We start from the raw sequence: 27,629 nt of genomic DNA on the forward strand, positions 1-27,629 counted from the left end.
CAGGGTCTCACTCTGTTGCCCAGGTTGGAGTGCAGTGACACAATCATAGCTCACTGCGACCTTCACCTCCTAGGTTCAAGTGATTCTTATGTCTCAACCTCCTGAGTAGCTGGGACTACAGGCCTGTGCCACCATGCCTGGCTAATTTTTTTTTTTTTTTTTTTTTGGAGATGGAGTCTCCTTCTGTCACCAGGCTGGGGTGCAGTAGCATATCTCCTCACTGCAACCTCTGCCTCCCTGGTTGAAGGGATTCTCCTGCCTTAGCCTCCTGAGTAGCTGGGACCACAGGCACACGCCAGCACACCCAGCTAGTTTTTGTATTTTTAGTAGAGATGGGGTTTCACCATGTTGGCCAGGACGGTCTCGATCTCTTGACCTCGTGATCTGTCTGCCTTGGCCTCCAAAAGTGATGGGATTACAGGTGTGAGCCACCTCACATTTCCTAATTTTTGTATTTTTAGTAGAGATGAGGTTTCACCATGTTGGCCAGGCTGGTCTTGAACTCCTGACCTCCGATGGTCCACCTGCCTTAGCTTCCCAAAATGCTCAAATTACAGGCAAGAGCCAGTGTGCCCAGTGAGTTGGACAATTTTGATTGCTGCTTTGCCTCTGCAGTTTATTATGTTAACTATGCCCACCTCACTTTTGACATTTGAGCGACACTCCGTGGCCCCTGTCTCCTCAGGATCCAGTTATTTCCATTGCATTTAAGTCTTCCAGTTGAGTGACTGTGGTTCCCACTGTGAGACCTGGAATACGGAGGAGATGGATCACAGAGCTCTTCAAGGATGCAGGTGCTCCCTTTACAAATCTATTTCACAAGTGAGAACTAAGCTCTGACTTTTTATCTCACCCAAATTTTTACCTAAGTGGTCTAGGGAGTCAGGCCCTACAAACCATAAATTCTCATCAGATGGGTTTTATTTGACCCTATATATTGTGACTTACTTTTCAATCTGACTCTGGCATAACATTATGAGACAAGGAAAAAAAAAATATATATATATATATTTAGATGGAGTCTTGCTCTGTCACCCAGGCTGGAGTGCAGTGGTGTGATCTCTGCTCACCACAACCTCTGCCTCCCAGGTTCAAGCAATTCTTCTGCCTCAGCCTCCAGAGTAGCTGGGATTACAGGTGCGTGCCACCACACCCAGCTAATTTTTTGTATTTTTAGTAGAGACAGGGTTTCACCATATTGGCCAGGCTGGTCTCAAATTCCTAACCTCATGATCAGCCTGCCTCAACCTCCCAAACTGCTGAGATTTACAGGTGTGAGTCACCGTACCTGGCTTTTTTTTTTCTTCTTTTTAGCCGGAGTCTTGCTGTGTTGCCAGGCTGGAGTTCAGTGGTGCAATCTCAACTCACTGCAACCTCTGCTTTCTGGGTTCAAGCGATTCTCCTGCCTCAGCCTCCCGAGTAGCTGGGACTGCAGGCATGCACCACCATGAATGGCTAATTTTGGTATGTTTAGTAGAGTCAGATGTCACTATATTGGGCAGGCTAGTCTCGAACTCCTGACTTTGTGATCCGCACACCTCAGCCTCCCAGAGTGCTGGGATTACAAACATGAGCCATGGCGCCTGGCCGGAAAAAAATATTTAACCCCAAAATATATGTCCTTGCCACACCTTGAAATTGCCCTGCGACGTCTCTTGTGGGAAAAATTCACATTCTATGGAGAATCCTCTTCCCCCTTTATTTTCCTTTCTTCCTTCCCAGATCCAGGAGATAATCAACTAAGATTCAGGAACCCTTTCAAGTCTGATAAAAAACAATTTACAACCTGCTGTCTCTAAAGTCTGCTATCTAGGAGCCTCTTCTCTTCAGTAAAACTTGCTTTCTACAATCCTTTATTTTTAACCTGAACATTCCTTTCTGTCGACCCCAGGTCTACAGATGACCTCAACCAATTGTTAACCAGAAAGTGTTTAAATTTACCTGTAGCCTAGAAGCCCTCACTTTTGAGTTGTTCCCCTTTTCTAAACCAAACCAGTATCTTTCTTTATTTTCATTTTTTGAGATAGAGTCTTGCTCTGTTGCCAGGCTGGAGTGCAATGGCGTGATCTCGGCTCACTGCAACCTACCCTTCCCGGGTTCAGGTGATTCTCCTGCCTCAGCCTCCTGAGTAGCTGGGACTACATGCACACGCCACCACGCCCAGGTAATTTTTGTATTTTTTAGTAGAGACGGGGTTTCACTATGTTGACCAGGCTGGTCTCAATCTCTTGACCTTGTGATCTGCCTCCCTTTGCCTCCCAAAGTGCTGGGATTATAGGCGTGAGCCACAGCACCCGCCCCCCACCCCTGCTTTTTTTTTTTTTTTTCTTTTTTGAGACGGTGTCTTGCTCTGTCGCCCAGGCTGCAGTGTAGTGGTATGATCTTGGCTCACTGCAACCTCCGCCTCCCGGGTTCAAGCAATTCTCCTGCCTCAACCTCCTGAGTAGCTGGGACTACAGTCGTGTGCTATCATGCCAACTAATTTTTTCTTTTTTGTATTTTGAGTAGAGACGGGGTTTCACTGTGTTAGCCAGGATGGTCTTGATCTCCTGACCTTGTGATCCACCGCCTAGGCCTCCCAAAGTGCTGGGATTACAGGCATGAGCCACTGTGCCTGGCCAACTCTGGGGTTTTCTAAATGCAGGATTATGCCATCTCCGAACAGGGATAGTTTGACTTCCTCTCTTCCTATTTGAAAGCCCTTTCTTTCTTTTGCCTGCTTGTCCTGGCTGGACTTTTTTTTTGCTTTTTTTTTTTTTTTTTTTTTTTTGAGACGGAGTTTCACTCTTGTTGCCCAGGCTGGAATGCAGTGGCACAATCTCGGCTCACCGCAACCTCTGCCTCCCAGGTTCAAGTGATTCTCCTGCCTCAGTCCCACGCATAGCTGGGATTACAGGTGCCTGCCACCACCCTGGGCTAATTTTTGTATTTTTAGTAGAGACGAGGTTTCATCATGTTGGTCAGGCTGGTCTTGAACTCCTGACCTCATGATCCACCCACCTCAGCCTCCCAAAGTGATGAAATACAGATGTGACGGACTTTTATTTATTTATTTACTTTAGTTTTGGGGGGATGGAACCTCCTCTGTTGCCCAGGCTGGAGTGCAGTGGTAGGATCCCGGCTCACTGCAACCTCCGCCACCTGGGTGCAAATGAGTCTCCTGCTTCAGCGTCCTGATTAGCTGGGATTACAGGCACCTGCCACCACGCCCGGCTAATTTTTGGATTTTCAGTAGAGACAGGGTTTCACCATGTTGGTCTTGCGGGTCTCAAACTCCTGACCTCGTGATCCACCCGTCTCGCCTTCTGAAAGTGCTGGGATTACAGGCATGAGCCACCACGGCAGCCTACTTTTACTTTTTTTAAGCCATGAAGTCTTTTAAGTTTTATTTTGTTTTGTTTTTTAAGGAAGAGTTTCACTCTTGTTGCCCAGGCTGGAGTGCAATGGTGCAATCTTGGCTCACTGGAACCTCAGCCTTCAAGGTTCAAATAATTCTCCTGCCTCAGCCTCCTGAGTAGCTGGGATTACAGGCACATGCCCTCACACCCGGCTAATTTTTTATATTTTTGGTAGAGATGGGGTTTTACTATGTTGACTAGGCTGGTCTCAAACTCCTGATCTTCAGGTGATCCACCCACCTCGGCCTTTCAAAGTGCTGGGATTACAGGTATGAGCCATTACACCTGGTCTAATTTAAATTTATTTTAAGTTCCAGCATACATATGCAGGACATGCAATTTGTCACATAGGTAAACCATATGCCGTGGTGGTTTGCTGCACCTATCAACCCATCACCTGGGTATTAAGCCCCACATGCATTAGCCATTTATCCTGATGCCTTCCACGTCCCACCCCTCCAACGGGCCCTGGCATGTGCTGTTTCCCTCTCTGTGCCTATGTGTTTGCATTGTGCAGCTCCCACCTATAAGTAAGAGTGGGCAATGTTTTGTTTTTTGTTTCTGTGTTAGTTTGCCGAAGATAATGGCTTCCAGCTTCATCCACATCCCTGCAAAGGATACTACTTTGTTCTTTTTTATGACTGCATAGTATTCCACGGTGTATATATACCCTGTTTTCTTTATCCAATCTATTATTGATAGCCATTTGGGTTGATTCCATATCTTTGCTATTATGAATAGTGCTGCTAAATTGCACTTTTAAAAGCAATATTTCTTTTTCTTTTTCTTTTTTTTTTTCCGAGATGGAATTTTGCTCTTGTTACCCAGGCTGGAGTGCAATGGCGTGATCTCGGCTCACCGCAACCTCCGCCTCCCGGGTTCAGGCAATTCTCCTGCCTCAGCCTCCTGAGTAGCTGGGATTACAGGCACGCGCCACCATGCCCAGCTAATTTTTTGTATTTTTTAGTAGAGACGGGGTTTCACCTCTACATGTTGCCCAGGATGGTCTCGAGCTCTTGACTTCATGATTCACCCGCCTCGGCCTCCCAAAGTGCTGGGATTACAGGCGTGAGCCACCGCACCCGGCCTTAAAAGCAATATTTCTAATCCTTGATGATTATAGTAAATGAATGAAAAATCTTTTTTTTTTTTTTTTTTTTTGAGCCAGAGTTTGGCTCTTGTTGCCTAGGTTGGAATGCAATGGCATGATCTCAGCTCACCACAACCTCCGCCTCCCAGGTTCAAACGATTCTGCTGTCTCAGCCTCCCAAGTAGCTGGGATCACAGGCATGCACCACCACCATGCCTTGCTAATGTTTTGTATTTTTAGTAGAGACCAGATTTCTCCATGTTGGTCAGGCTGGTCTCGAACTCCTGACCTCAGGTGATTCACCCACCTTGGATCTCCCAGAGTGCTGGGATTATAGGCATGAGCCATGCACCTGGCCATGAAAAATCCATTCTGTGTCATTTTTCCCAATTGCAAAGCTGAAAATAATAATGAATTATTAATTCTATACCTAGTTACATAAAATTACTTAATATTTTAATTAGTATTGCTATTAATATTTATGGATATGGAGCAGAAGCTCAGTCTGTGTAAGTTACAGTATAAGACAATGGTCTGTATCTCATATTATGCTAAGTGTCCACAGTACATTAATAAAGAAATTCAGTAAATATTATGCAAAACAAGTCAATTTATGTTTCTGATAGGATTAAGGAATTCTGTATTCCTCATCTACCAGGCAAAGCAAAGACTAGATTCTCTAGCGTCACCTTTCATGAGAAAATAGAAGTTAACAGCTTAAAAACATGTATTGATTAAAGTAGAGGCCTTCACCACCCAACAACTGGGATTCTTGTGCTGTGTGTGTGTGTGTGTGTGTGTGTGTGTGTGTGTGTGTATGTAGAGGATTTTTAGGTTGACGGAAAATTATTTTGCATTTAATTATATTTTCCCACTATTTTAAAAAAGAAGTAAAGGGCATTTCTTTCTTTTTTTTTTTTTTTTTTTGAGACGGAGTTTCGCTCTTGTTACCCAGGCTGGAGTGCAATGGCACGATCTCGGCTCACCGCAGCCTCCGCCTCCTGGGTTCAGGCAATTCTCCTGCCTCAGCCTCCTGAGAAGCTGGGATTACAGGCACGCACCACCATGCCCAGCTAATTTTTTGTATTTTTAGTCGAGACGGGGTTTCACCATGTTGAGCAGGATGGTCTCGATCTCTTGACCTCGTGATCCACCCGCCTCGGCCTCCCAAAGTGCTGGGATTACAGGCTTGAGCCACCGCGCCTGGCTAGGGCATTTCTTATATGATTTTGTGGATAATTGAGTGCAGCTTTTATCACCAGTTTTGATACATGGAATTCTTTACAGACCTTTTGTTACTGAGAGGGGTGTGAAAGTCATTCAGTTCTTTGTCTTACTGAAGTAAAGAATTCAGTGAGGAGACACACAGAAAGAATTAAAGAGTTGGCCGGGCACGGTGGCTCACGCCTGTAATTCCAGAACTTTAGGAGGCTGAGGCGGGTATATCAAAAGGCCAGGAGTTCTTCAAGACCAGCCTGGCCAATATGGTGAAACCCCATCTCTACTAAAAATAGAAAAATTAGCCGGGTGTGGTGGTGGGCACCTGTAGTTCCAGCTACTTGGGAGGCTAAGGCTGAGAAGAATAGCTTGAACCTGGGAGACGGAAGTTGCAGTGAGCCAAGATCATGCCACTGCACTATAGCCTGGATGGCAGAGAGAGACTCTGACTCAAAAAAAAAAAAAAAAAAAAAAAAAGAGTTAAAGGGTTAAGTAATCTTCATTTAAAGACACAGGAGATCAAGAAGAGACAGAACTGACTGCTAGGGAGGGTGAGCCCACCGCTAGTGTCTTAGAAGGAGTTTTTATGGGAGCTTTAACCTATATAGACAGTATACCTTGAAAGATACAACAGGGTGAGCTGCCCAAAATAATGAATCTCCCCTTACTAATACTAGGCAGACCCTTTTTATGAGAAGCTTGCATAATTATTCATGAAAGTGCCGTGCAGGGCTGTTGCTAGTAAGCATGTTTTGGAAAGCCCTCTGTGCACATATGCACCATCAGCATACATGCTAGTGCGCATGTGACATGTCTCATCAGCATCTAAAATCTCCATCCTGGGGAATGGTTTTTACTATTATAATGAGCAAAAGTCTATTCTAGAATGAGTTACTAGAGAAGTGCAAATGCTTCTCACTGAGGAAATTCCTCTACCTTCATTATCTTTGGCTGGGCTGATAAGTCCCCTTCTGGACTAAACAAGCCCAGCTGCAAGGCCAGGTGTAGCCAGTACAGCCACTGTCCTCTTTTTGCTGACTGTCAGCATGCAGGGTCTCCAAGGAGACCATCAGTGGGCTGAATTGCTGAAGATTCCTTTCCCAGGGGCTCTCTTGCCTGCTCATGCCTGCCCACCTGCCTACACTAACATTTTCCCCCTCAAGAGATGGAGACCCTGAAAGGCTTTGGGTGTAAGGATGTCGTGGGTCTTCTGTAACTGCTTCCTGCTGATGTGGGATGAAGAATTCATCAGGGTCTCCGTCTCTTGCTCTCTCTCAGGGAAGAAGCCCCTCCACAGTTTCCTGGAATCTTTCCCCGCTGACGTCCAAGGGAGACATGGACTTGTAAGTTCTGGGATCTCCAGGGATAATTAGCTGACGTCTTTCCATTTTTACGGGCTGTTGTGTGAAATTGCTGTATCCTGGAAGAGACACATTTAATCAGTAAATTAAAGAGACGAGGACCAAAGAGGTGAAGGAGGAGTGTAAGTGTAGCTCATCAGAGTGGAGAAATGAACCATTTGAGGGAGGGAAGAGCAGACATCACAGCCTTTCAGATGGTGCCTGCTGAATCACCTCCTGTTCTAAAGTCAAGGAGTCACGTAGTGTGGTCACAGATCTTTGTTATATCCTCCTGTTTCCCCACTGTTACTCACATAGGTGCAACAGGATTTACTGAGCACCACACAGACCCACCCTGTTTTGCTAAGAGGTAATCTAAGGCCAATCTGTTGTCCATTACCATGTTTGCTAGAGAGCATAGGGAGGTCTTGAGTTTAGAGATGGCGTCTCCAATATTCTTACCAAGTTTCCTATTTGTGTGGAGAGATTTACAAGGGAGGCTTCATGATCAGTGAACCCTCCACATGGAAAGATAATTCCTATGGCCACTCCTATCTCAGCCAATATTAGACCCAGAGCTCTTTTCTTTCTGGGTTGGGTGTTGTTATAAATGGTTTCCTCATGATTTCAAAAGTCCCTCATGATTTCCTCATGATTCCTCATGATTCCTCATGATTTCGAAAGTCCCTCTTCCTTCAAAAGTCACATTCCTTCACGTGTTGAATGTAAGTAAAGAGGTTTGCAAGAGGAGGGGTTGAATAAGTTCTCTCAGGACTTCCCTCAAAGGGCAGTTTGTTTTGCGTTGGTCCACATAAAAACACATAGCCAGGAGGGGTGCAGGCCCACCACAGGATGCTGGTGTTGAACTACCTGTTTAAGAGAAATTTTTACTGAGTTGGAATTATACGTAGGGGATAGAGTTCCTCTCTTGATGACAAGATTTCTTGGCCAAACTCGGGGCTCTGTGTGCCTTTGGAGGAAAATATAGAACGCTCCAAGTTATTAGCTCTTTTCTTTCCCACCCCATCATATTTGGGGTGACTTGTCTTGATTGCCATTCATTTGTGTATGGACACTGGAGAACAGTGAGTCAAGTTAGGGTGGCAACCTGTTGAGGAAATACTCATGGGATGAATAGTGGGAGTGGGGAATCCCCCACAAAGATGGCATTCCAGTCGGAGTGTCCTGGAGGGCGTAGACAACAAATCTGGTTTAGAGAAGCAGATATGAACATAGACACGGAAGTTTCATAGCTTTGATTCAAAGGCAGAGTGAGATCCAGACGAGGGACTTGGTACACTCAGTTAGCAAGTGAGTAGAGTAGAACAGATTTATGTTGGCTTTCAGGAATTTCTGAACCTAATGTTAGGTTTAAAGCAAGACCTCTCAACAAAATATATCGGTAAGATGAGGATCTGGTGATGGAGTCATGACATATCCAACAGTTGGTTAGATGGTTTCCAGAAGCAATGATTTTGGAGAAACTGACAAAGTACTTTTCACTCCACAGTGCGTGCAGGAGCAGGGGCATGGGAAGGAGGTAAAGATAAAGGAAAAGGTATTTCCCTGGTATAGCCAATTCTCCCTAAGTTTTCTGAAAGCAGAAGGAAAGTGGGTGAAATAGGAGGTAAAATAATTAAATGGTTAGATGGAGGGTTTAGTGATGAAACAGGCTGTTATCAGGACTTCCGGTGGCATGCAAATTAGGGCCAAAATGAGGGGAATAACCAGTACCACTGCAACCAAGATTCCCAGTACTGAGCTGACCTTCCTGTTGGGTGAAAGAGAAGGCTTTACTTATCTTTGCACTTGAAGAGGAATTTTAAGGCCTCCGCTGGCTCACAAGAATGCTCAGGTGCCGATTCTGTTGTTGGTTCTTCAGGACCTTGCCACAGTTTTACTTGGGAATCATGTATCCCAACTAGAGATGCCAGAAACATCGATAGCTGTTGGGGCAGAAAGTAAGGCAGTAAAGGGGCCTTTCCATAAGGAAGTTAGTTGAGACCCAGGTGACCCATCTCTCCAGGTTTTCATGAGGACTTGTGACTGTAGCTGGCTTTTTACCTTATAACGGGAGTGAAGAGTGACGGGGTTTTGTATCCTCAGGAAGGGGTAGTATAGTAGTAGGACTGAGGTGACATCTCTGAGTGGTGATTTTGGAGTGGCTAGCAGAAGATCTTGGTCTTTTGAAAGTCGGCTGCCCATCAGCCAATGTGAGCCTTTTCACTCCAGCACGGTGGCTGTCTGATAGGAGGTAGGATCTCAATGATTTGGCCCATTGTGATTTTGCAACCTCCCTCTACTGAGAGTGGTGGCAGCTATTGCCTTAAGGCAAACAGGCCATCTTTAGACCACAATCAAGCCTTCGAGAGACATAGCCCACCAGGCACCTTGTGGGACCCAGAGTCTCTATTAAAACTCCCCTTGCTGTCCTTCTATTTTCATTTTGTCAAGTTGGAAGGGTCTGTCTATTTGGGCAGCCCTAGAGCTGGGGCTTGCAGAGACTGTTTTTAAGTTGGTGAAATGCTTGCTCTTGTGAGGGTACCCTGATAAGGGTTCTTCATCATTCCCTCCTTTGTGAGATTCATAAAGGAGCTTAGCCATTTTTTTTATATTCCAAAATCCAAAGTCTATAATCTTTTTTTTTTTTTTTTTTTTTTTTATTTTATTTTATTTTATTTTATTGCATTTTAGGTTTCGGGGTACATGTGATGAACATGCAAGATTGTTGCATAGGTACACACATGGCAGTGTGGCAAAGTCTATAATCTTCTGTTAGCCCCAGGAAAGTTCTAAGTTCCATTTGAATGCTAGGGCGAGATATTTGTTGAACGACTTGTATTTTCTCAGGTGAGAGCCTGAGTTTTCCTGTGGTAAGAATGAGACCTAAACAGAAGACCTGTTGTTGGCTTCACTGGGCCTTCTGTTTGGAAGCTGCATATCCTCTTGTAGCTAGGAAGTTGAAAGTCTGGACTGGGCACGGTGCTTCACTCCTGTAGTCCTAGCTCTGGCGGATCACTTAAGTCAGAAGTTTGAGACTAGCCTGGCAAACATGGTGAAACACCATCTCTACTAAAAAGACAAAAATTAGCCAGGCATAGTGGCACATGTCTGTAATCTCAGCAACTCAGGAAGTTGAAGCAGGAGAATTGCTGACCAGGAGAACCCAGGAGGCAGAGGTTGAAGTAAGCAGAGGTCACATCACTGCACTCCAGACTAGATGACAGAGCAAGACGCAAGACTTCACCTCCAAAAAAAAAAAAAAAAAAAAAAAAGGGAAGTTGAAGGTCTGTACTGCGTGTCATTGCACCGGTTATTTTAAGGGGGAGCAAATGAGTAGATTGTTGACGTATTGTAAATGCGGGCCCCCCTTCAGAGACAGCCCAGTTGGCCAGGAGGGGTACCTCATGCTTGTAATCCCAGCAGTTTGGGAGACTGAGGCGGGCAGATCATGAGGTCAGCAGATTGAGACCATCCTGGCTAACACGTTAAAACCCCATCTCTACTAAAAATATAAAAAATCAGTTGGGTGTGGAGGCACATGCCTGTTAGTTCCAGCTACTCAAGAGGCTGAGGCAGCAGAATCGCTTGACCTAGGAGGTGGAGGTTGCAGTGAACTAAGATTGTGCTACTGTACTCCAGCCTGATGACAGAGTGAGATGCTATCTCAAAAAAAAAAAAAAAGAAAAGAAAAGAGAGAGAGAGAGAAAGAGAGCTCAGTGTAGTCTTAGCTAGAGCTTGCTCAAACAAATGTCGTCTCTCTCTAAACCCCAGAAGCAGGACCATCCAAGACAGTTGGCAGTTTAACCTTTTGTCATCCACTTATTCAAAGGTAGTGAATAAAAATGAGACTCGGCGTCCAGAGGCATGCAGAAAAATAATCTTTGAGATCTAGGACTCTGTAAATCCCTTTATGTTGTGGACATATCCCCCAGATGTAGGGGTTTGGGATCACTGAATGAATAGGTATGACAGCTTTGTTTATGATTCTTAAGTCTTAGACAAGCCGCTTCTCCCCATTGCCCTTCTGGACAGCCAGGATGGGCATGTTGTAGGGAGAGTTACAGACATTAACTGGCCACTCCTGAGGAATCAGTTAATAATAGACTGAAGGTCTTCCTCAGCCTCTTGCCTTAGGGGGTGTTGTATTTTGTGAGGGAAGTAGAAGGGACTGCAGTTGCTGCCCTTCCTGGCCTATCAGAGGCCCACATCTTGGGACTTATTTGTGATTTCAGCTTAAGATCATTCACCAACATCGTGGGTGATCCTTTCAAGAAAAGAAGGGCCTGGCTGGGCGCGGTGGCTCACACCTATAATCCCAGCACTTTGGGAGGCTGAGGCAGGTGGATCATGAGGTCAAGAGATTGAGACCATCCTGGTCAACATGGTGAAACTCCATCTCTACTAAAAATACAAAAATTAGCTGGGCATGGTGGCGCACACCTGTAGTCCCAGCTACTCAGGAGGCTGAGGCAGGAGAATTGCTTGAAACCAGGAGGCGGAGGTTGCGGTGAGCCGAGATCGCACCATTGCAGCCTGGGTAACAAGAGCGAAACTGCGTCTCAAAAAAAAAAGAAGGGCCTTCAAAGGGAAGCTATGTATCTAGAGTTCAGGTACATGTTAAATATGTCCTAGTTTGGAAAGTATATCCCTGGCAAAAACGGGGGTGGGAACCAGACAGTTCCCTGGGAGGGTATTCTTAGGGCAACATGGAAGGGACATTCAAATATTACCAGGAACTCACGGGAAAAGAGTAATTAGTCCCACAGATGACATAAAGGAGGTACACATCTTCTGAGGTGGGGATGCCATTCACCCCAATTACCTGACAGGATTTGGAGAAAAGTTGCCCAGAGAAGAGAGTCAGCCTGAGCAGGCGGCTCCCGAATCAAATAGACAATGTATTGTCCTACCTGCTACGTCCAGTGTTGCTCTTGGCTCCATTCCTTTGATGATGATGTCACATCTGGGAGCCAGCCACAGAAGACGACTCTTCTAGCTCAAACGATATTGAATTAGGTTCTGGCTGAGAAGCCTGGTGGCTCTCAGGACAATTCCCTTTCCAGTAGCTGAGCTGACGACAGAGGGGACAGGCGGTGCGGGGCCCTTCCCCCTTCGGCACGTAGGGACAGTTTGCCTTCCAGTGGCCCGGCTCCCCACACTGGTGGCACTTCCCTGGGAGGGCATTCTGAGGGCAACCTGGAGGGGGCTGGGGGACTTGGAAAGCGGCCAATAATTGAGACTGCCTCTTCTCTCTCTGTTTCTCCTTCTTCTTGGCCCTGGCCCTCTCATCCTGGCCTCGGTTATAAAACACGGAGGAAGCTAATCGGAGGATTTCCGACATGGGGGCACTGGGTCCCAAAGCCAGCCTTCGCAGTTTTCTCCTGATGTCGGGGGCAGCTTGTGTCAGGAAGTGATCCTTGAGGACCAGCTGTCCTTCTGGGGATCCCGGGTCTAGGTTGGTATGTCTGATGAGAATTTCCTGGAGCCTTTCGAGAAAGGCCGTGGGGTTCTCATCTGGCCCTTGGTCGATGGTTGCTAACTTGTTGTAATTTACAGGCTTGACTCGACTCCTTTTCATTCTCTATTAGGCATAGGAGCATGTGGTTTCTGGCGCAGATTCCTGCCTGGGTCTTGTAGTCCCAGCTGGGGTCCTGCAGGGGAACAGCCGTAGCTCCCACGGGGTAGTTGGCATCTGCCAAGTGTAGCTCATCCCCGCATTGACGTGCCGCCTCCCAAACGGTCTGTCTTTCTTCCAGAGAGAGGGTTTGTCCTAGGAGGACGGCGACATCCTTCCAGGTGAGCTCAAAAGTGCGGGTTAATTTACGGAAGCCCTCCGTGAATTTTCCCGGGTTCTCTGAGAACGTTCCCAGGCCTTCCTTAACTTGGGTCAAGTTCTGCAAGAGAAAGGGGCCTCGAACCGGGACCGGTCCTGTGGGTCTGCTCACCGTTGGCAGTGGGCAGGTTCCCGAGCGGGGGCCTGAGGGACCAGCGTAGGTTAGGGCGGACCCGTCAAGGCTAAGAGGACGCGAGGAGGAAGGGGCTGGGGGCGCCTGTTCTTCCTCTTTGGTCTCGGGAAGAGGAGGCTGAGCTGAGTTGGCCAGGAAATCTTTGAGGCCTCCTGGTTGAGAGTTCTGGAGTGGACGGCTGAGGGTAGGGAAGAGGGTGGGATTTGTTTCACAGCCTTTAGAAAAATCAGGATTTTCCCTCAAGGTCATGAAGGTTTGCACGTAAGGGACCTCCGACCATTTGCGGTGGCACCGGCAGTAGAGGTCAAGCTGGAGGATGCTATTCATATTTAAGCTCCCCCACACGGGCCAGGCTTCCTGCCCTTCTAGTTTATATTTTGGCCAAACTTTATTGCAAAGGAAAATCAGTCTTTTTTGTTTTATAGTGTGGAGATCAAACTTATGCCAGTTTTGAAGGATGCATCCGAGAGGGGAATCCCGGGGTACGGAGATCTGGTTACCCATCTGAAAGAGAAGACAGGTGAGAACGTAGGATAGAGAGGCATCCTCCACTAACTCAGTGCCTTATGGAGATGAGGCATCTCACACATTGACCGAGGTGAGGGGGTCCACACCTCTGCCTGTGAGGGTGAAGCATTCCTCCCCTTGTGGCTCCAGAATCCACAAGTCCTCCTATGTGTACCACACTTTCTGTCCCCGCCTTTTTTTTTTTTTTTTTTTTTTTGAGATGAAGTCTTGCTCTTTCACCCAGGCTGGAGTGCAGTGGCGCAGTCTTGGCTCATTGCAACCTCTGCCTCCCGGGTTCAAGCCATTCTCCTGTCTCAGCCTCCGAAGTAGCTGGGACCACAGGTGTGCACAACCACACCTGGCTAATTTTTGTATTTTTAGTAGAGACGGGGTTTCATCATGTTGGCCCTGCTGGTCTCGAACTCCTGACCTCTGGTGATCTGCCCAACTTGGCTTCCCAAAATGTTGGGATCACAGGTGTGAGCCATCGTGCCCAGCCCCTCTGCTTCTTTTTTTGCTCAGAAGAGTTTCTTAGATTTCCTAGGATTGATGCCTAGCAGGGACAACTCCCTCACCTCTGTTCAGCAAGGAAGGTGGAGGAATGTTTGGCATGGAAGCAATTCTCTTGTCTCTCCTATTCCCAGTGACCTTGCTTCTGCAAGAAGCTCAGTAGTCATGCCCCTGCTAGTGTCTGCAGAGAAGGAACACTGTAATAAGGTCCCCTTAATGCATAAAAATATTGGGCTAATAGGTACAAGTGAGTAGAGGAATGGAGGAAAATGTGATATCTTCTTCCACTCCTGAAAGATTCCTGGAGCATCATAGAGCAAAAATACTTTAGACCAGGAGCAGTGGCTCATGCTTGTAATCCCAGCACTTTGGAAGGCTAAGGTGGGCAGATCACTTGAGGTTAGGAGTTTGAGGCCAGCCTAGCCAACATGGTGAAACCCTGTGTCTGCTAAAAATACAAAAGATTAAAGGCCAGACATGGTGGCTTGTGCCTATAATCCCAGCTACTCAGGAAGCTGAGGCAGGAGAATCGCTTGAACCCAAAAGGCGGAGGTTGCAGTGAGCCGAGATCACACCACTGTGTAACAGCCTGGGCAACAGAGCCAGACTCAGTCTCCAAAAGAAAAAAAAATTAGGGCTGGGAGCCATGGCTCACGCCTGTAATCCCAGCACTTTGGGAGGCTAAGGTGGGAGGATTACCTGAGGTTAGGAGTTCAGGACTAGCCTGGCCAACATGCTGAAACCCCATGTTGGCCAGGCCTCCCATGATGAAACTCCATGCCACCCCCCAGGCGACAGAGTGAGACTCTGTCTCAAAAAAAATAAATTAGCAGGGCATGGTGGCGCATGCCTGTAATCCCAGCTACTGAGGAGGCTGAGGCAGGAGAATCCCTTGAACCCAGGAGGCAGAGATTGCAGTGAGCCAAGATTGTGCCATTACACTCTAGCCTGGGTTACAAGAGTGAGACTCCATCTTAACAAAAAAAACCAACAACAAAACGTATGAATTTTGGCACAGGCCCGCAAAGGCCTCTGCGTGTGGCAGTGAAATAAGCATAGCAGGTCCGGCCAAGCAGGACGTACAGGGTCTTGCACATGAAGGAGGAATTCAAGGAAGCCCAGGGGCAAGGCCAGGGACAGCAAAGAGTAAGCAGAGTGACCTGGGGCATTATTCCCTGGTGGCATCATATTGTGTCCAGGGGAATGAACTATATGACAGTATGAGAGCCTTAACACGCGGTAGTAGTTCTAGTTGAAAGATATGAAGCTCCCAGTCATTGCACAGCTGGGCGGGATTTTCTGCCAGCTTCACAAGCCTCCTGCAGGGAGGGTCACCGTTTCTGTGATCTACTCATGTGGACTTTAAAGTCCTCCCTCTGGTGAAGCCTGGTGGCTCACACTTGTAATCCCAGCACTTTGGGAGGTCAAGGCAGGTGGATCACCTGAGGCTGGGAGTTCAAGACCAGCCTGACCAACATGGAGAAACCCCGTCTCTACTAAAAATGCAAAAAAGTAGCCAGGTGTGGTGGTGCACACCTGTAATCCCAGCCACTTGGGAGGCTGAGGCAGGAGAATCACTCGAACCAGAGAGGCAAAGTTGCAGTGAGCTGAGATTGCACCACTGCACTCCAGCCTGGGTGACAGTGCTAGACTCAGTCTCAAAAAAAAAAAAAAAAAAAAAAAAAAAAAAAAAAATCCTCTCTCCTCTGCTTGTCACCCCTCAGGGTGAGCTGAGAAATCAGCCAAAGGGAACAGAGTCACAGTGGCTGAAGGGAAATGGTGCTGGGCAGTTGTTAGTAAACACGGCGTGAGAGGAAAAAAACCCTCCCCTCAAAGCTGGAAGAAGCGGCCTGTAATCCCAGTACTTTGGAAGGTTGAGGCAGGTGGATCACTTGAGGTCTGGAGTTCGAGACCAGCCCGGCCAAAATGGCGAAACCCCTTCGCTACTAAAAACACAAAAAGTAGCCAGGCGTGGTGGGGCACCCCTGTAATCCCAGCTACTCGGGAGGCTGAGGCTAGACAAACACTTGAACCCAAGAGGTGGAGGTTACAGTGAGCCACGACCGTGCCCCTGCACTCCAGCCTGGGTGACAGAGCCAGACTGTCTCAAAAAAAAAGATAATAATAATAACTGCAAGAACTACATTCAGGCAGGAGGTTCTTCAGTGCAGAAAGAAGCAGAGGTCATTGCCCAGGTAATCTGGCACCACCTTTTTGGCACTTACCTGGGAGAACAGTTCATGGGCCAGGTAACCAGCCAAAAACACTAGATGTTACCAGGAGAGGCATGGAAGTCCGCCGGGTTGTGGTCTTCTTGAATTCAGTCGAGACACGCAGAAAGAATTAAAGTGGTAAGTGCCCTTTACTTAAAGAGACAGGAGCTCAGAAAGAAGTGATGCTTTGAAGGAAGAAACAGGGAGGGCTCCTGAAAAGAAGGAGTCCATCCCTGCTGATGATGGGCAGAGCCTTTTTATGAGAATCTGACATGATTATTCATGAAGGGGCTGTGGAAGAGCCTTCCTAGTGAGCCTGTTCCCAGAAGTCCCCTGGGCAGGAATGTGCTGTGACTGTCCATGCTGGTATACACGTAACATGTCTCATTAACACCTCAAGAATCCGTTTATGGGGGTGTGGTGGGGGGGGTTCCCTAGGGTAATATTTGAGAAAAAGGAAGTATGTTTTTATTTTAGTTTAATTTTTTTTTTTTTTTTTTTTTTTTGAGACTGAGTCTCACTTTGTCACCCAGGCTGTGTACAGTGACGTGATCTCAGCTCACTGCAACCTCCATCTTCTGGGTTCCAATGATTCTCCTGCCTCAGCCTCCAGAGAAGCTGGGACTACAAGCATCTGCCACCACACCTGGCTAATTTTTGTATTTTTAGTAGAGATGGAGTTTCACCATGTTGGCCAGGCTGGTCTCGAAAATCCAGACCTCAAGTGATCCATCTACGTCGCCCTCCCAAAGTAGTGAGATTACAGACTTGAGCCATCAAGTTCTGTCTTATTTTTATTTATTTGCTTTTATTTTTTTTTTTTTGAGACGGAGATTCGCTCTTGTTACCCAGGCTGGAGTGCAATGGCGTGATCTCGGCTCACCGCAACCTCCGCCTCTTGGGCTCAGGCAATTCTCCTGCCTCAGCCTCCTAAGTAGCTGGGATTACAGGCACGCACCACCACGCCCAGCTAATTTTTTTATATTTTTAGTAGAGACGGGGTTTCACCATGTTGACCAGGATGGTCTCGATCTCTCGACCTCGTGATCCACCTGCCTTGGCCTCCCAAAGTGCTGGGATTACAGGCTTGAGCCACCGCGCCCGGCCTGCTTTTTATTTTATTTATATTTTTCCAAGCAGAACATGGTTCATATTTTTTATCTTATTTTTTGAGATGGAGTTTCACTCTTTCTCCCAGGTTGATGGTGGTGTGATCTCAGCTTACTGCAACCTCTGCCCTTTAGGATCAAGTGATTCTCCAGCCTCAGCCTCTGGAGTACCTGGGATTATAGGCACCTGCCACCACACCCAGCTAATTTTTGGATTTTTGTTAGAGATGAGGTTTCACCATGCTGGCCAAACTGGTCTCGAACTCTTGACCCACCTTGGCCTCCCAAAGTGCTAGGATTACAGGCATGAGCCACTGCACCCGGCCTGTTTTTTAGTATGATAATCATCAAAAGGCTATTCTAAGGAAAATTATTAGAGGAGCACACATGCACATTACTGGGGAAAATTCCCTACCTCTGCTATCTCTGGCTAGGGCCTGATATGTCCCCTTCTGGGCCAGATTAGCCCAGCCACAAGGCCAGGTGTAGGAGATACAGACACAACCCACTGTCTTTTTTGCTTACTCTCAATGGGCAGCATCTTCAAGGAGGCCATCAGTGGGCTGTGTTTCTGAAGATTCCTTTCCTAGGTACTCCCTTGCCTGCTCATGCCTGGCTACCTGTGTATGCCAACATTTCAGCTGGTTTGTGGACACAGTGACTTTTGAAATAGTATGTAGGCTGGGCACAGTGGCTCACACCTGTAATCCCAGCACTTTGGAAGGCCAAGGTGGGCAGATCACCTAGGTCGGGAGTTCAAGATCAGCCTGACCAACATGTAGAAACCCCATCGCTACTAAAAATACAAACTTAGTTGGGTGTCGTAGCACAGGCCTGTAATCCCAGCTACTTACGAGGCTGAGACAGGAGAATTGCTTGAACCCAGGGAGGCAGAGGTTGCAGTGAGATGAGATCACGCCACTGGACTCCAGCCTGGGCAAAAAGAGCAAAACTCCATCTCAATAAATAAATAAATAAATATCTAATTTATCCACCTCTGTATGTTTTCTTCATAACCAATCTCAAGGCAAACTTACCTACAGCTTTTCCCCCCCAGCTCACAGAAAACAACATAACTTTCTTTACCTTAATAAAGTTTATTCTCAGATGGGGATGGTGGTTCACGTCTATAATCCTAGCACTTTGAGAGGTCAAGATGGGTGGATCACTTGAGCTCAGGAGTTTGAGACCTGTCTGGGCAACATGGTGAACCCCGTCTCTATGAACAATACAACAATCAGCTGACTGTGGTGGCATGTGCCTGTAGTCCCAGCAACTGGGGAGGCTAAGGTGGATCACTGCAGCTTAGAAGAGGGAGGTTGCAGTGAGCCGTGATTATACACAGCTGTTTGAGACCAGCCTGACCAACTCGGTGAAGCCCTGTCTCTACTAAAACTATAAAAATGAGCTGGGTGTGGTGGCATGTGCCTGTGATTCCAACTACTCGGGAGTCTGAGGTGGGAGACTCACTTGAACCCGGGAGGTGGAAGTTTTGGTGAGCCAAGACTGAGCCATTGCACTCCAGCCTGGGTAACAAGAGCAAAACTCATCTTAAAACAAACAACAAACAAAGCTAATGAAAGGTAATGAGGGCCAGGTGTGGTGGCTCAAGCCTGTAATCCTAGTACTTTGGGAAGCTGAGACAGGCGGATCATTTGAGGTCAGGAGTTTGAGACCATCCTGGCCAACATGGTGAAACCCAGTCTCTGCTAAAAATACGAAAAAATTAGGTGGGCATGGTGATGGGCAGCTGTAATCCCACCTACTCAGGAGGCTGAGGCAGGAGAATCACTCAAACCTGAAAGGCAGAGGTCGCAGTGAGCCGAGATCAACCCACTGCACTCCAGCCAAGGCAACATAGGGAGATTGCATTTAAAAAAAAAAAAAAGGCAGGCCGGGCGCGGTGGCTCAAGCCTGTAATCCCAGCACTTTGGGAGGCCGAGGCGGGTGGATCACGAGGTCAAGAGATCGAGACCATCCTGGTCAACATGGTGAAACCCCGTCTCTACTAAAAATACAAAAAAGTAGCTGGGCATGGTGGCTCGTGCCTGTAATCCCAGCTACTCAGGAGGCTGAGGCAGGAGAATTGCCTGAACCCAGGAGGCGGAGGTTGCGGTGAGCCGAGATCGCGCCATTGCACTCCAGCCTGGGTAACAAGAGCAAAACTCCGTCTCAAAAAAAAAAAATGGCAACAAGATTAAGATGATAGAAGGTACCTGAATTCTGCTAAAATGTAGGCATAAACAATAAGCAGCCATTATCATGGGGATCAGAAGATTTGTAATTTCCCAGTTGCTCCTATAGATAGCATAATTATTCTCAAAACTTAAGATTCATCTTTGAAGTATTTTCCAGACATTTCCAACTGGACAGAGCAGCTTAGGCCACCTGGGCCTCCTCTTCATTGGTACCAGAGAACTGGCACAAACAAGTCCTGTGATCCCTATCCAGAGACTGACTCAGCTCAGGAAGGCTGTTTTGAACACTACTATGATTTCCTCTCCAACCAATCAGCTGCACCAAGTACCTAGTCCCTTGCTCTCTATATTACCCTCACAAACCCTGGTCTCCAGCTTTTCTGAAGACAGATATTTGAATTAACTTCCCCCTCTCCCACCTGTTTGCCCTGGCTAGCCCTGCGATTATTAAACTTATTGCAGCAAAACCCCACTGTTTTCAGTGCTCTGGCTCTTCTGAACAGAGGCAAGGTGAATCCGGATGCTGACAGACCTAGCTTCCCACGCCTTGCACCCCAGGTGATGTCCCTATGAGTCTCTGGAGGCCAGGCAAGATGGCTCACGCCTGTAATTCCAGCACTTTGGAATGCCAAAGCAGGTGGATCACGAGGTCAGGAGTTCAAGACCAGCCTAGCCAAGATGGTGAAACCGTTTCTACTAAAAATACAAAAATTAGCCAGGCATGACAACAGGAGCCTGTAACCCCAGGTACTTCGGAGGCTAAAGCAGGAGAATTTCTTGAACGAGGGCATCAGAGTTTGCAGTGAGCCGAGATCAAGCCACTGCACTCCAGCCAGGGCAACAAAGTGAGACTGTCTCAAAAAAAAAAGTATGGAAATGAGTACAGGGTTCTTTCTGGAGTGAATGGAGACTAGAAAATAAAACGATTTTTATTTTGTTCTGTGGAGCGTCCGCATGGAATTGCACCATCACACCATGCAGAGTTTGCATTTCACATTCCAGTTTACATTCCATTCACAGACAATTCTAGGGCTTTTAAATTAAATTGCTAAGGTTAATTTCGATAGCAGGAATTTTTCTGGATCCAATCACCAAAAGTTTGCTCTGCCCCAGGGAGAGCCTGGTGAGTTGCTTCGGCCTGACTGGTAAATGACGCTCCCTAAACCCGTGAAATAGAGATGCCCAGGAAGCCAGAAGAGGAAAGCACAGGCCCCGCCCCTCCGCTCATCCCCCGCCCCCTCCCTTTCCCTCCTCGCTCCGCCCCTCGCTGGCTGGACCCGCCCAACCCTGGCTCCGCCCTATGCGACGCAGTCGCCTGCAGACCCGGAAGCAGATCGCGGGAATCAAAGTTGCTCCGCCACGTGTGAGTTTTCCTCTTTCTATATTAAGATTAAATTTGGGGTCGGGGCGCTGTGGCTCACATCTATAATCCCAGCATTTCGGGAGGCTAAGGTGGGCGGATCACTTGAGGTCAGGAGTTCAAGACCAGCCTGGTCAACAAAGAGAAACCTGTTCTTTTTCTTTTTTTTTTTTTTTTTTTTTGAGATGGAGTTTCGCCCTTGTTACCCAGGCTGGAGTGCAATGGCGCGATCTCGGCTCACCGCAACCTCCGCCTCCTGGGCTCAGGCAATTCTCCTGCCTCAGCCTCCTGAGTAGCTGGGATTACAGGCACGTGCCACCATGCCCAGCTAATTTTTTGCACTTTTAGTAGAGACGGGGTTTCACCATGTTGACCAGGATGGTCTCGATCTCTCGACCTCGTGATCCACCCGCCTCGGCCTCCCAAAGTGCTGGGATTACAGGCTTGAGCCACCGCGCCCGGCCTTTTTTTTTTTTTTTTTTTTTTTGAGACTGAGTTTCGCTCTTGTTACCCAGGCTGGAGTGCAATGGCGCGATCTCGGCTCACCGCAACCTCCGCCTCCTGGGTTCAGGCAATTCTCCTGTCTCAGCCTCCTGAGTAGCTGGGTTTACTGGGACGCGCCACCATGCCCAGCTAACTTTTTGTATTTTTAGTAGAGACGGGGTTTCACCATGTTAACCAGGATGGTCTCGATCTCTTGCCCTCGTGATCCACTCGCCTCGGCCTCCCAAAGTGGTGGGATTACAGGCTTGAGCCACCGCGCCCGGCAACCTGTTGCTTTTAAAAATACAAAAATTCTCCGGGCGTGGTGGCCTGCGCCTATAATCCCAGCTACTCGGGAGGCTGAGGCAGGAGAGTCACTTGAACCCGGGAGGCGGAGGTTGCAGTCAGCCTAGATTTCACCCCTACGCTCCAGCCTGGGCGACAGAGGGAGTTTGTCTGGAAAAAAAAAAAAAAAAAAAAAAAAGTAGAGAAAAGGTCGACCTCAAAGAAATGGACAGCAAGATAGGGAGCGGGGCAGCAAAGGCGGAGGCGCCCCAGAGTCGGAGAGAAGGAGTGATTTCGAGCCAGGGCAGACAGGAGCGAGGTGCTGGAACAGCAAGAGTGGTCATTCATGACAAACAGAGCAGAGAGAATCACAGCAGGGTTCTTGGGATTATGGATTCAAATTCATTAAAAAGCATAGGCCTGTTCAGATTGTCTGTCTCTCTTTGAGTGAGTTTTGGTGCTGGAACAACTGAAAATCCAAATGGAATTTAAAAAAAAATCCAGACAAAGACCTCACTTTTCTTTTTTTTTTTTCTTTTTGAGAAGGAGTCTTGCTCTGTTGCCCAGGCTGGAGTACAATGGCGGGATCTCGGTTCGCTGCAACCTCCGCCTCCCGGGCTCAAGCGATTCTCCTGCCTCAGACCCTTGAGTATCTGAGATTACAGGCGCGTGCCACCGCACCGGACTAACAGACCTCTCATTCTGTACATAGATTATCTCGGAATGGATCATAGACCTCAGATATCTGAGGGTGCTAGAGACAGCGGACAAGTAGGTGTAAACAGGGAAGAGGGATTTTTTTTTTTTTTTAAGACAGTCTTTCTCTGTTGTCAGGCTAGAGTGTAGTTGGGTGATCTCCGCTGGCTGCAGCCTCCACCTTCCCGGTTCAAGCGATTCTCCTGCCTCAGCCTCCTGAGTAGCTGGGATTACAGGCATGCACCACCACACCAGGCTAATTTTGTATCTTTAGTAGAGAGGGGGTTTCTCCATGTTGGTCAGGGTGGTCTGGAACTCCCGACCTCAGGTGATCCGCCTGCCTCGGCCTCCCAAAGTGCTGGGGATTACAGGCATGAGCCACTGCGCCTGGCCTAATTTGTGGTTTTCTTTCTTTTCTTTTCTTTTTTTTTTTTTTTTTTTTTTTGGCAGAGAGGGTCTTGTTATGTTTCCCAGGCTGGTCTTAAACTCCTGTTTTCAGGTGATTCTTCAACCTTAGCTTCCCAAAGCACTTGGATTACAGGTGTGAGCTACCATGCCCAGCTTAATTTTGATTTACTTTTACTAAATGAGTATTTGTGAAATCAAATGAAGTGATTCCAATCACTTTGTTCTTTTTTTTTTTTTTTTTGGTGTGGGGACCACTCAGGAGGCTGAGACAGGAGAATTGCTTGAACTCAGGAGGCGATCTGAGCTCACTGCAATCTCCACCTTCCACGTTCAAGCAATTCTCCTGCCTCAGCCTCCCCAGTAGCTAGGATTACAGGCATGCGTTACCACACCCAGCTTTTTTTTGTATTTTTAGTAGAGACGGGGTTTCACTATGTTGGCTAGGCTGGTCTCAAACTCCTGACCTTAGGCAATCCACCTGCCTCAGCCTCCCAAAATGCTGAGCCACTGCGCCTGGCTTTTTTTTTTTTTTTTTTTTTTTTTCCCCAGTTGATTTAGCTGCTGAATCTCATTTGCCTTTCCATAGAATTTTTAGAATAATCTTTGTATCTACAAAATATTCTAATAGAGAATGCATTAATTCCCTGTGCACCAATTTGGGGGGTGGGAAATTTCACAGTATTTCTATGTTGAATCTTTTAATAAATAGGTGTTTCTATTTGTTTAGGTGGTTCTTTCATTTCTTTTCTTTTCTTTTGTTGTTTTGAGACCTCTGCTGCCTGGGTTCAAGCGATCCTGCTGCCTCAGCCTCCCAAGTAGTTGGGAGGCACAGACGCCTGCCACTGCACCTGGCTAATTTTTGTAGTTTTAGTGGAGATGGGGTTTCACCATCTTGGCCAAGTTGGTCTTAAACTCCTGGCCTTGTGATTCACCTGCCTTGGCCTCCCAAAGTGCTGGGATTATAGGCGTGAGCCCCCATGCCCAGCTCTTTGATTTCTTTCATCAGCATTTTGTTTTTACTTTTCAGCGTAATGGTCTAGTGAATGTTTTGGTAGATTAACACATTTTCTCTACTTTTACTTTTTTGAGTAATTCTACATGTTATTGTATTTTTAATTTCAATTTCTATATGTTAATTGTTGGTATATAAAAATAATACATTTTAATTTTTTTAAACTTTTTATTTTATTTTATTTTATTTTATTTTATTTATTTTTTTTGAGACGGAGTTTCACTCTTGTTACCCAGGCTGGAGTGCAATGGCGCGATCTCGGCTCACCGCAACCTCCGCCTCCTGGGTTCAGGCAATTCTCCTGCCTCAGCCTCCTGAGTAGCTCGGATTACAGGCACGCGCCACCATGCCCAGCTACTTTTTTGTATTTTTAGTAGAGACGGGGTTTCACCATATTGACCAGGATGGTCTCGATCTCTTGACCTCGTGATCCACCCGCCTCAGCCTCCCAAAGTGCTGGGATTACAGGCTTGAGCCACTGCGCCCGGCTAACTTTTTATTTTATTTTATTTTTGAGATGGAGTTTCACTCTTTCTTAGTCAGGCTAGAGTGCAGTGATGAGATCTCAGCTCTCTGCAACCTCTGCCTCACAAGTTCAAGCAGTTCTGTCTCAGCCTCCCAAGTAGCTGGGATCGCAGGCACCTGCCACCACGCTCCGCTAATTTTTGTGTTCTTTAGTAGAGACAGGGTTTCATCATGTTGGCCAGGCTCATCTGGAACTCCTGACCTCAGGTGATCCACCTGCCTCTGCCTCCCAAAGTGCTGGGATTACAGGCGTGAGGCACCACACCCAGGCTTAATTTATATTTTAAATTCATGGTTAGACGTACAGGTTTGCTACACAGGCAAACTTGTGTCATGGGGGTTCGTTATATAGATTATTTCATCACCCAGGTATTAAGCCTAGTACCCATTGGTTGTTTTTCCTCATCCCCTCCCTGCTCCCACCCTCCACCCTCAGACCCAGTGTGTGTTATTTCCCTCTATATATCCATGTGTTTTCATCATGCTGCTTCCACTTAAAAGTGAGGATATGTGATATTTGGTTTTCTGTTCCTGTGTTAGTTTGCTAAAGATAATGGCTTCCACTTTCATCCATGTCCCTGCAAAGCACATGATCTTATTCTTCTTTATGGCTGCATAGTATTCCATGGTGTATATGTACCACATTTTCTTTATGCAGTCTACTGTTGGTGGGCATTTAAGTTGCTTTTATGTGTTTGTTGTTGTGAAAAGTGCTGCAGCGAACATAAGCATGCATGTGTCTTCATGTTAGAACAATTTGTTTTGCTTTGGGTATATAGCCAGTAATAGGATTGCTGGGTGGAATCGTATCTCATTCAGTTTTTAGGTCTTAGAGGAATCTCCACACTGTCTTCCACAATGGTTGAACTCACTTGCACTCCCACCAGCAGTGTAAAAGCATTCCTTTTCTTCACAACCTCACTGGTATCTGTTGTTTTTTGACCTGTTATTAATAGCCATTCTGACTGGTGTGAGATGGTATGTCATTGTGGGTTCGATTTGCATTTTGCTAATGATCCGTGATGCTGAGCTTTTTTCATATGCTTGTTAGCTGCGTGTGTTTTGTTTTTTCTTTTGTTGTTGTTATCGTTGGCTGCATGTATGTTTTTTGTTTTTGTTTTTAGATGGAGTCTCATTCTGTCACCCATGCTGGAGTGTAATGGCATGATCTCAACTCACTGCAGCCTCCTCCTCCTGGATTCAAGCAATTCTTCTGCCTCACTCAGCCTCCTGAGTAACTGGGATTCCAGGTGTGTGCCACCACACCAGGCTAATTGTTTTATATTTTTAGTAGGGATGGGGTTCACCATGTTGGCCAGACTGGTCTTGAACTCCTGACCTGATGAGGTGATCCACCCACCTCAGCTTCCCAAAGAGCTGGGATGACAGGTGTGAGCCATTGGTCTGGGCCTTATGTCTTCTTTTGAAAAGTGTCTGTTGATGTCCTTTGCCTACTTTTTAATGGGGTTGTTTTATTATTGTAAATTTGTGTAAGTTCCTTGCAGATGTTGGATATTAGACTCTGGTCAGGTGCATAGCTTGCAAAAAATTTCTTACATTCTGGTACAGTTGTCTGTTCACTGTGTTGATAGTTTCTTTTGCTATGTGGAAGCTCTTTGTTGTAATTAGAGCCCATTTGTGAATTTTCACTTTTGTTGCAATTGCTTCTGGTGTCTTCATCATGAAATCTTTTTTGATTTGTATGTCCAGAATGGTATTGCCTAGACTGTCTTCCAGGTGTTTTATAGTTAGGGGTTTCTCATGTAAGTCTCTGATTCATCTTTTTTTTTTTTTTTTTTTTTTTTTTTGAGGCGGAGTTTCGCTCTTGTTACCCAGGCTGGAGTGCAATGGCACGACCTCGGCTCACCGCAGCCTCCGCCTCCTGGGTTCAGGCAATTCTCCTGCCTCAGCCTCCTGAGTAGCTGGGATTACAGGCACATGCCACCATGGCCAGCTAATTTTTAGTATTTTTTAGTAGAGACGGGGTTTCACCATGTTGACCAGGATGGTCTCGATCTCTTGACCTCGTGATCCACCCGCCTCGGCCTCCCAAAGTGCTGGGATTACAGGCTTGAGCCACCGCGCCCGGCCCTCTGATTCATCTTGAGTTAATTTTTATGTGTGGTGTAAGGAAGAGGTCCAGATTCAATCTTCTGCATGTGGCTAGCCGGTTTATTCCAGCATTGTTTATTAAATAGGGAGTGTTTTCTCCATTGCTTAGTTATGTTGGCCTCATCGAAGATCAGATAGTTGCAGGTGTGTGGCCTGATTTCTGGGTTCTCTATTCTGTTCCATTGCTGTCACAGACCAGAAGTTTTCACTTGACAAAGTTTCATTTATTCTCTCTTTTGTCACGCTTTTGGTGCTGTATTTATGAACTCTTTGGTGTGCCTGAGTTCCCAATTATTTTACAGTTTTTTTTTTTTTTTTTTTTTTTGAGATGGAGTCTCTCTGTTGCCAAGGCTGGAGTACAGTGGTGCAATCTTGGCTCACTGCAACCTCTGCCTTCTGGGTTCAAGCAATTCCCTTCCTTCAGTCACCCGAGTAGCTGGGACTCCAGGCGTGTGCCACCAAGCCCAGCTAATTTTTTGTATTTTTAGTAGAGAAGGGACTTCACTGTGTTAGCCAGGATGGTCTCGATCTCCTGACCTCAAGGTCTGCCTGCCTTGGCCTCCCAAAGTGCTGAGCTTACAGGCGTGAGCCACCGCGCCTGGCCTTACGGTATGTTTTTCTAATTCTTGATAGATTACCATTTTATAATTTCATTATTTTGCATTTAAAGATATGATCTATTTTGAAAGAGTGTGAAATTTCAGTGCAGATTCATCTTTTTTCATCTGTGGATATTCGTTTGGTGCAACACCATTATTTGAAAATCCTCCTTTCAATTGCTTTGATATTTTCATCAAATATCAGTTGAAAGTACATGCATGTGGAGCATAGTTCTGCATGTTCTATTCCGTTCCATGTATATATATATATCTCCAATGCCATGCAGTCTTTTTTTTTTTTATTATTATTATTTTTTTTTAAAGATTGAGTTTCACCATGTTGGCCAGGCTGGTCTTGAACTCCTGACCTCAGGTGATCCACCCACCTCAGCCTCCCAAAGTGCTAGGATTACAGGTGTGAGCCACCGTGCCTGGCGTTTTTTTTTTTTTTTCAATGCGGAATCTCACTCTGTCACCCAGGCTGGAGTGCAGCGTTCATGTTCTCGACTCACTGCAGCCTCCTTCTCTCCGGTTTACGTGATTCTCCCATCTCAGCTTCCTGAGTAGCTGAGACCACAGGCATGTACCACCATGCCT

The 27,629-nt window shown here is 46.7% G+C and overlaps 1 protein-coding gene across 4 annotated transcripts in view; it reads left to right on the plus strand.

Moving 5' to 3' along the window:
* LOC120362775 (uncharacterized) overlaps window positions 1-27,629 on the plus strand; it is a 114,990-nt gene that overhangs the window by 29,747 nt on the left and 57,614 nt on the right. Inside the window, exons 2-3 of one of the 4 annotated variants that reach the window (XM_074385556.1) lie at window positions 2,047-2,164; window positions 6,985-7,049. In XM_074385556.1, the coding sequence (XP_074241657.1) occupies window positions 2,143-2,164; window positions 6,985-7,049 (87 nt within the window). In that variant the 5' untranslated portion in view covers window positions 2,047-2,142. Of the gene's footprint in view, window positions 1-2,046; window positions 2,165-6,629; window positions 7,050-20,874; window positions 20,916-24,410; window positions 25,572-27,629 lie in introns of those variants that run through there. The other 3 variants (XM_074385557.1, XM_074385555.1, XM_074385558.1) reach the window with 3 other exon arrangements.

The sequence above is a fragment of the Saimiri boliviensis genome, chromosome 14 (assembly GCF_048565385.1).
Source record: "Saimiri boliviensis isolate mSaiBol1 chromosome 14, mSaiBol1.pri, whole genome shotgun sequence".
Lineage (NCBI taxonomy): Eukaryota > Metazoa > Chordata > Mammalia > Primates > Cebidae > Saimiri > Saimiri boliviensis.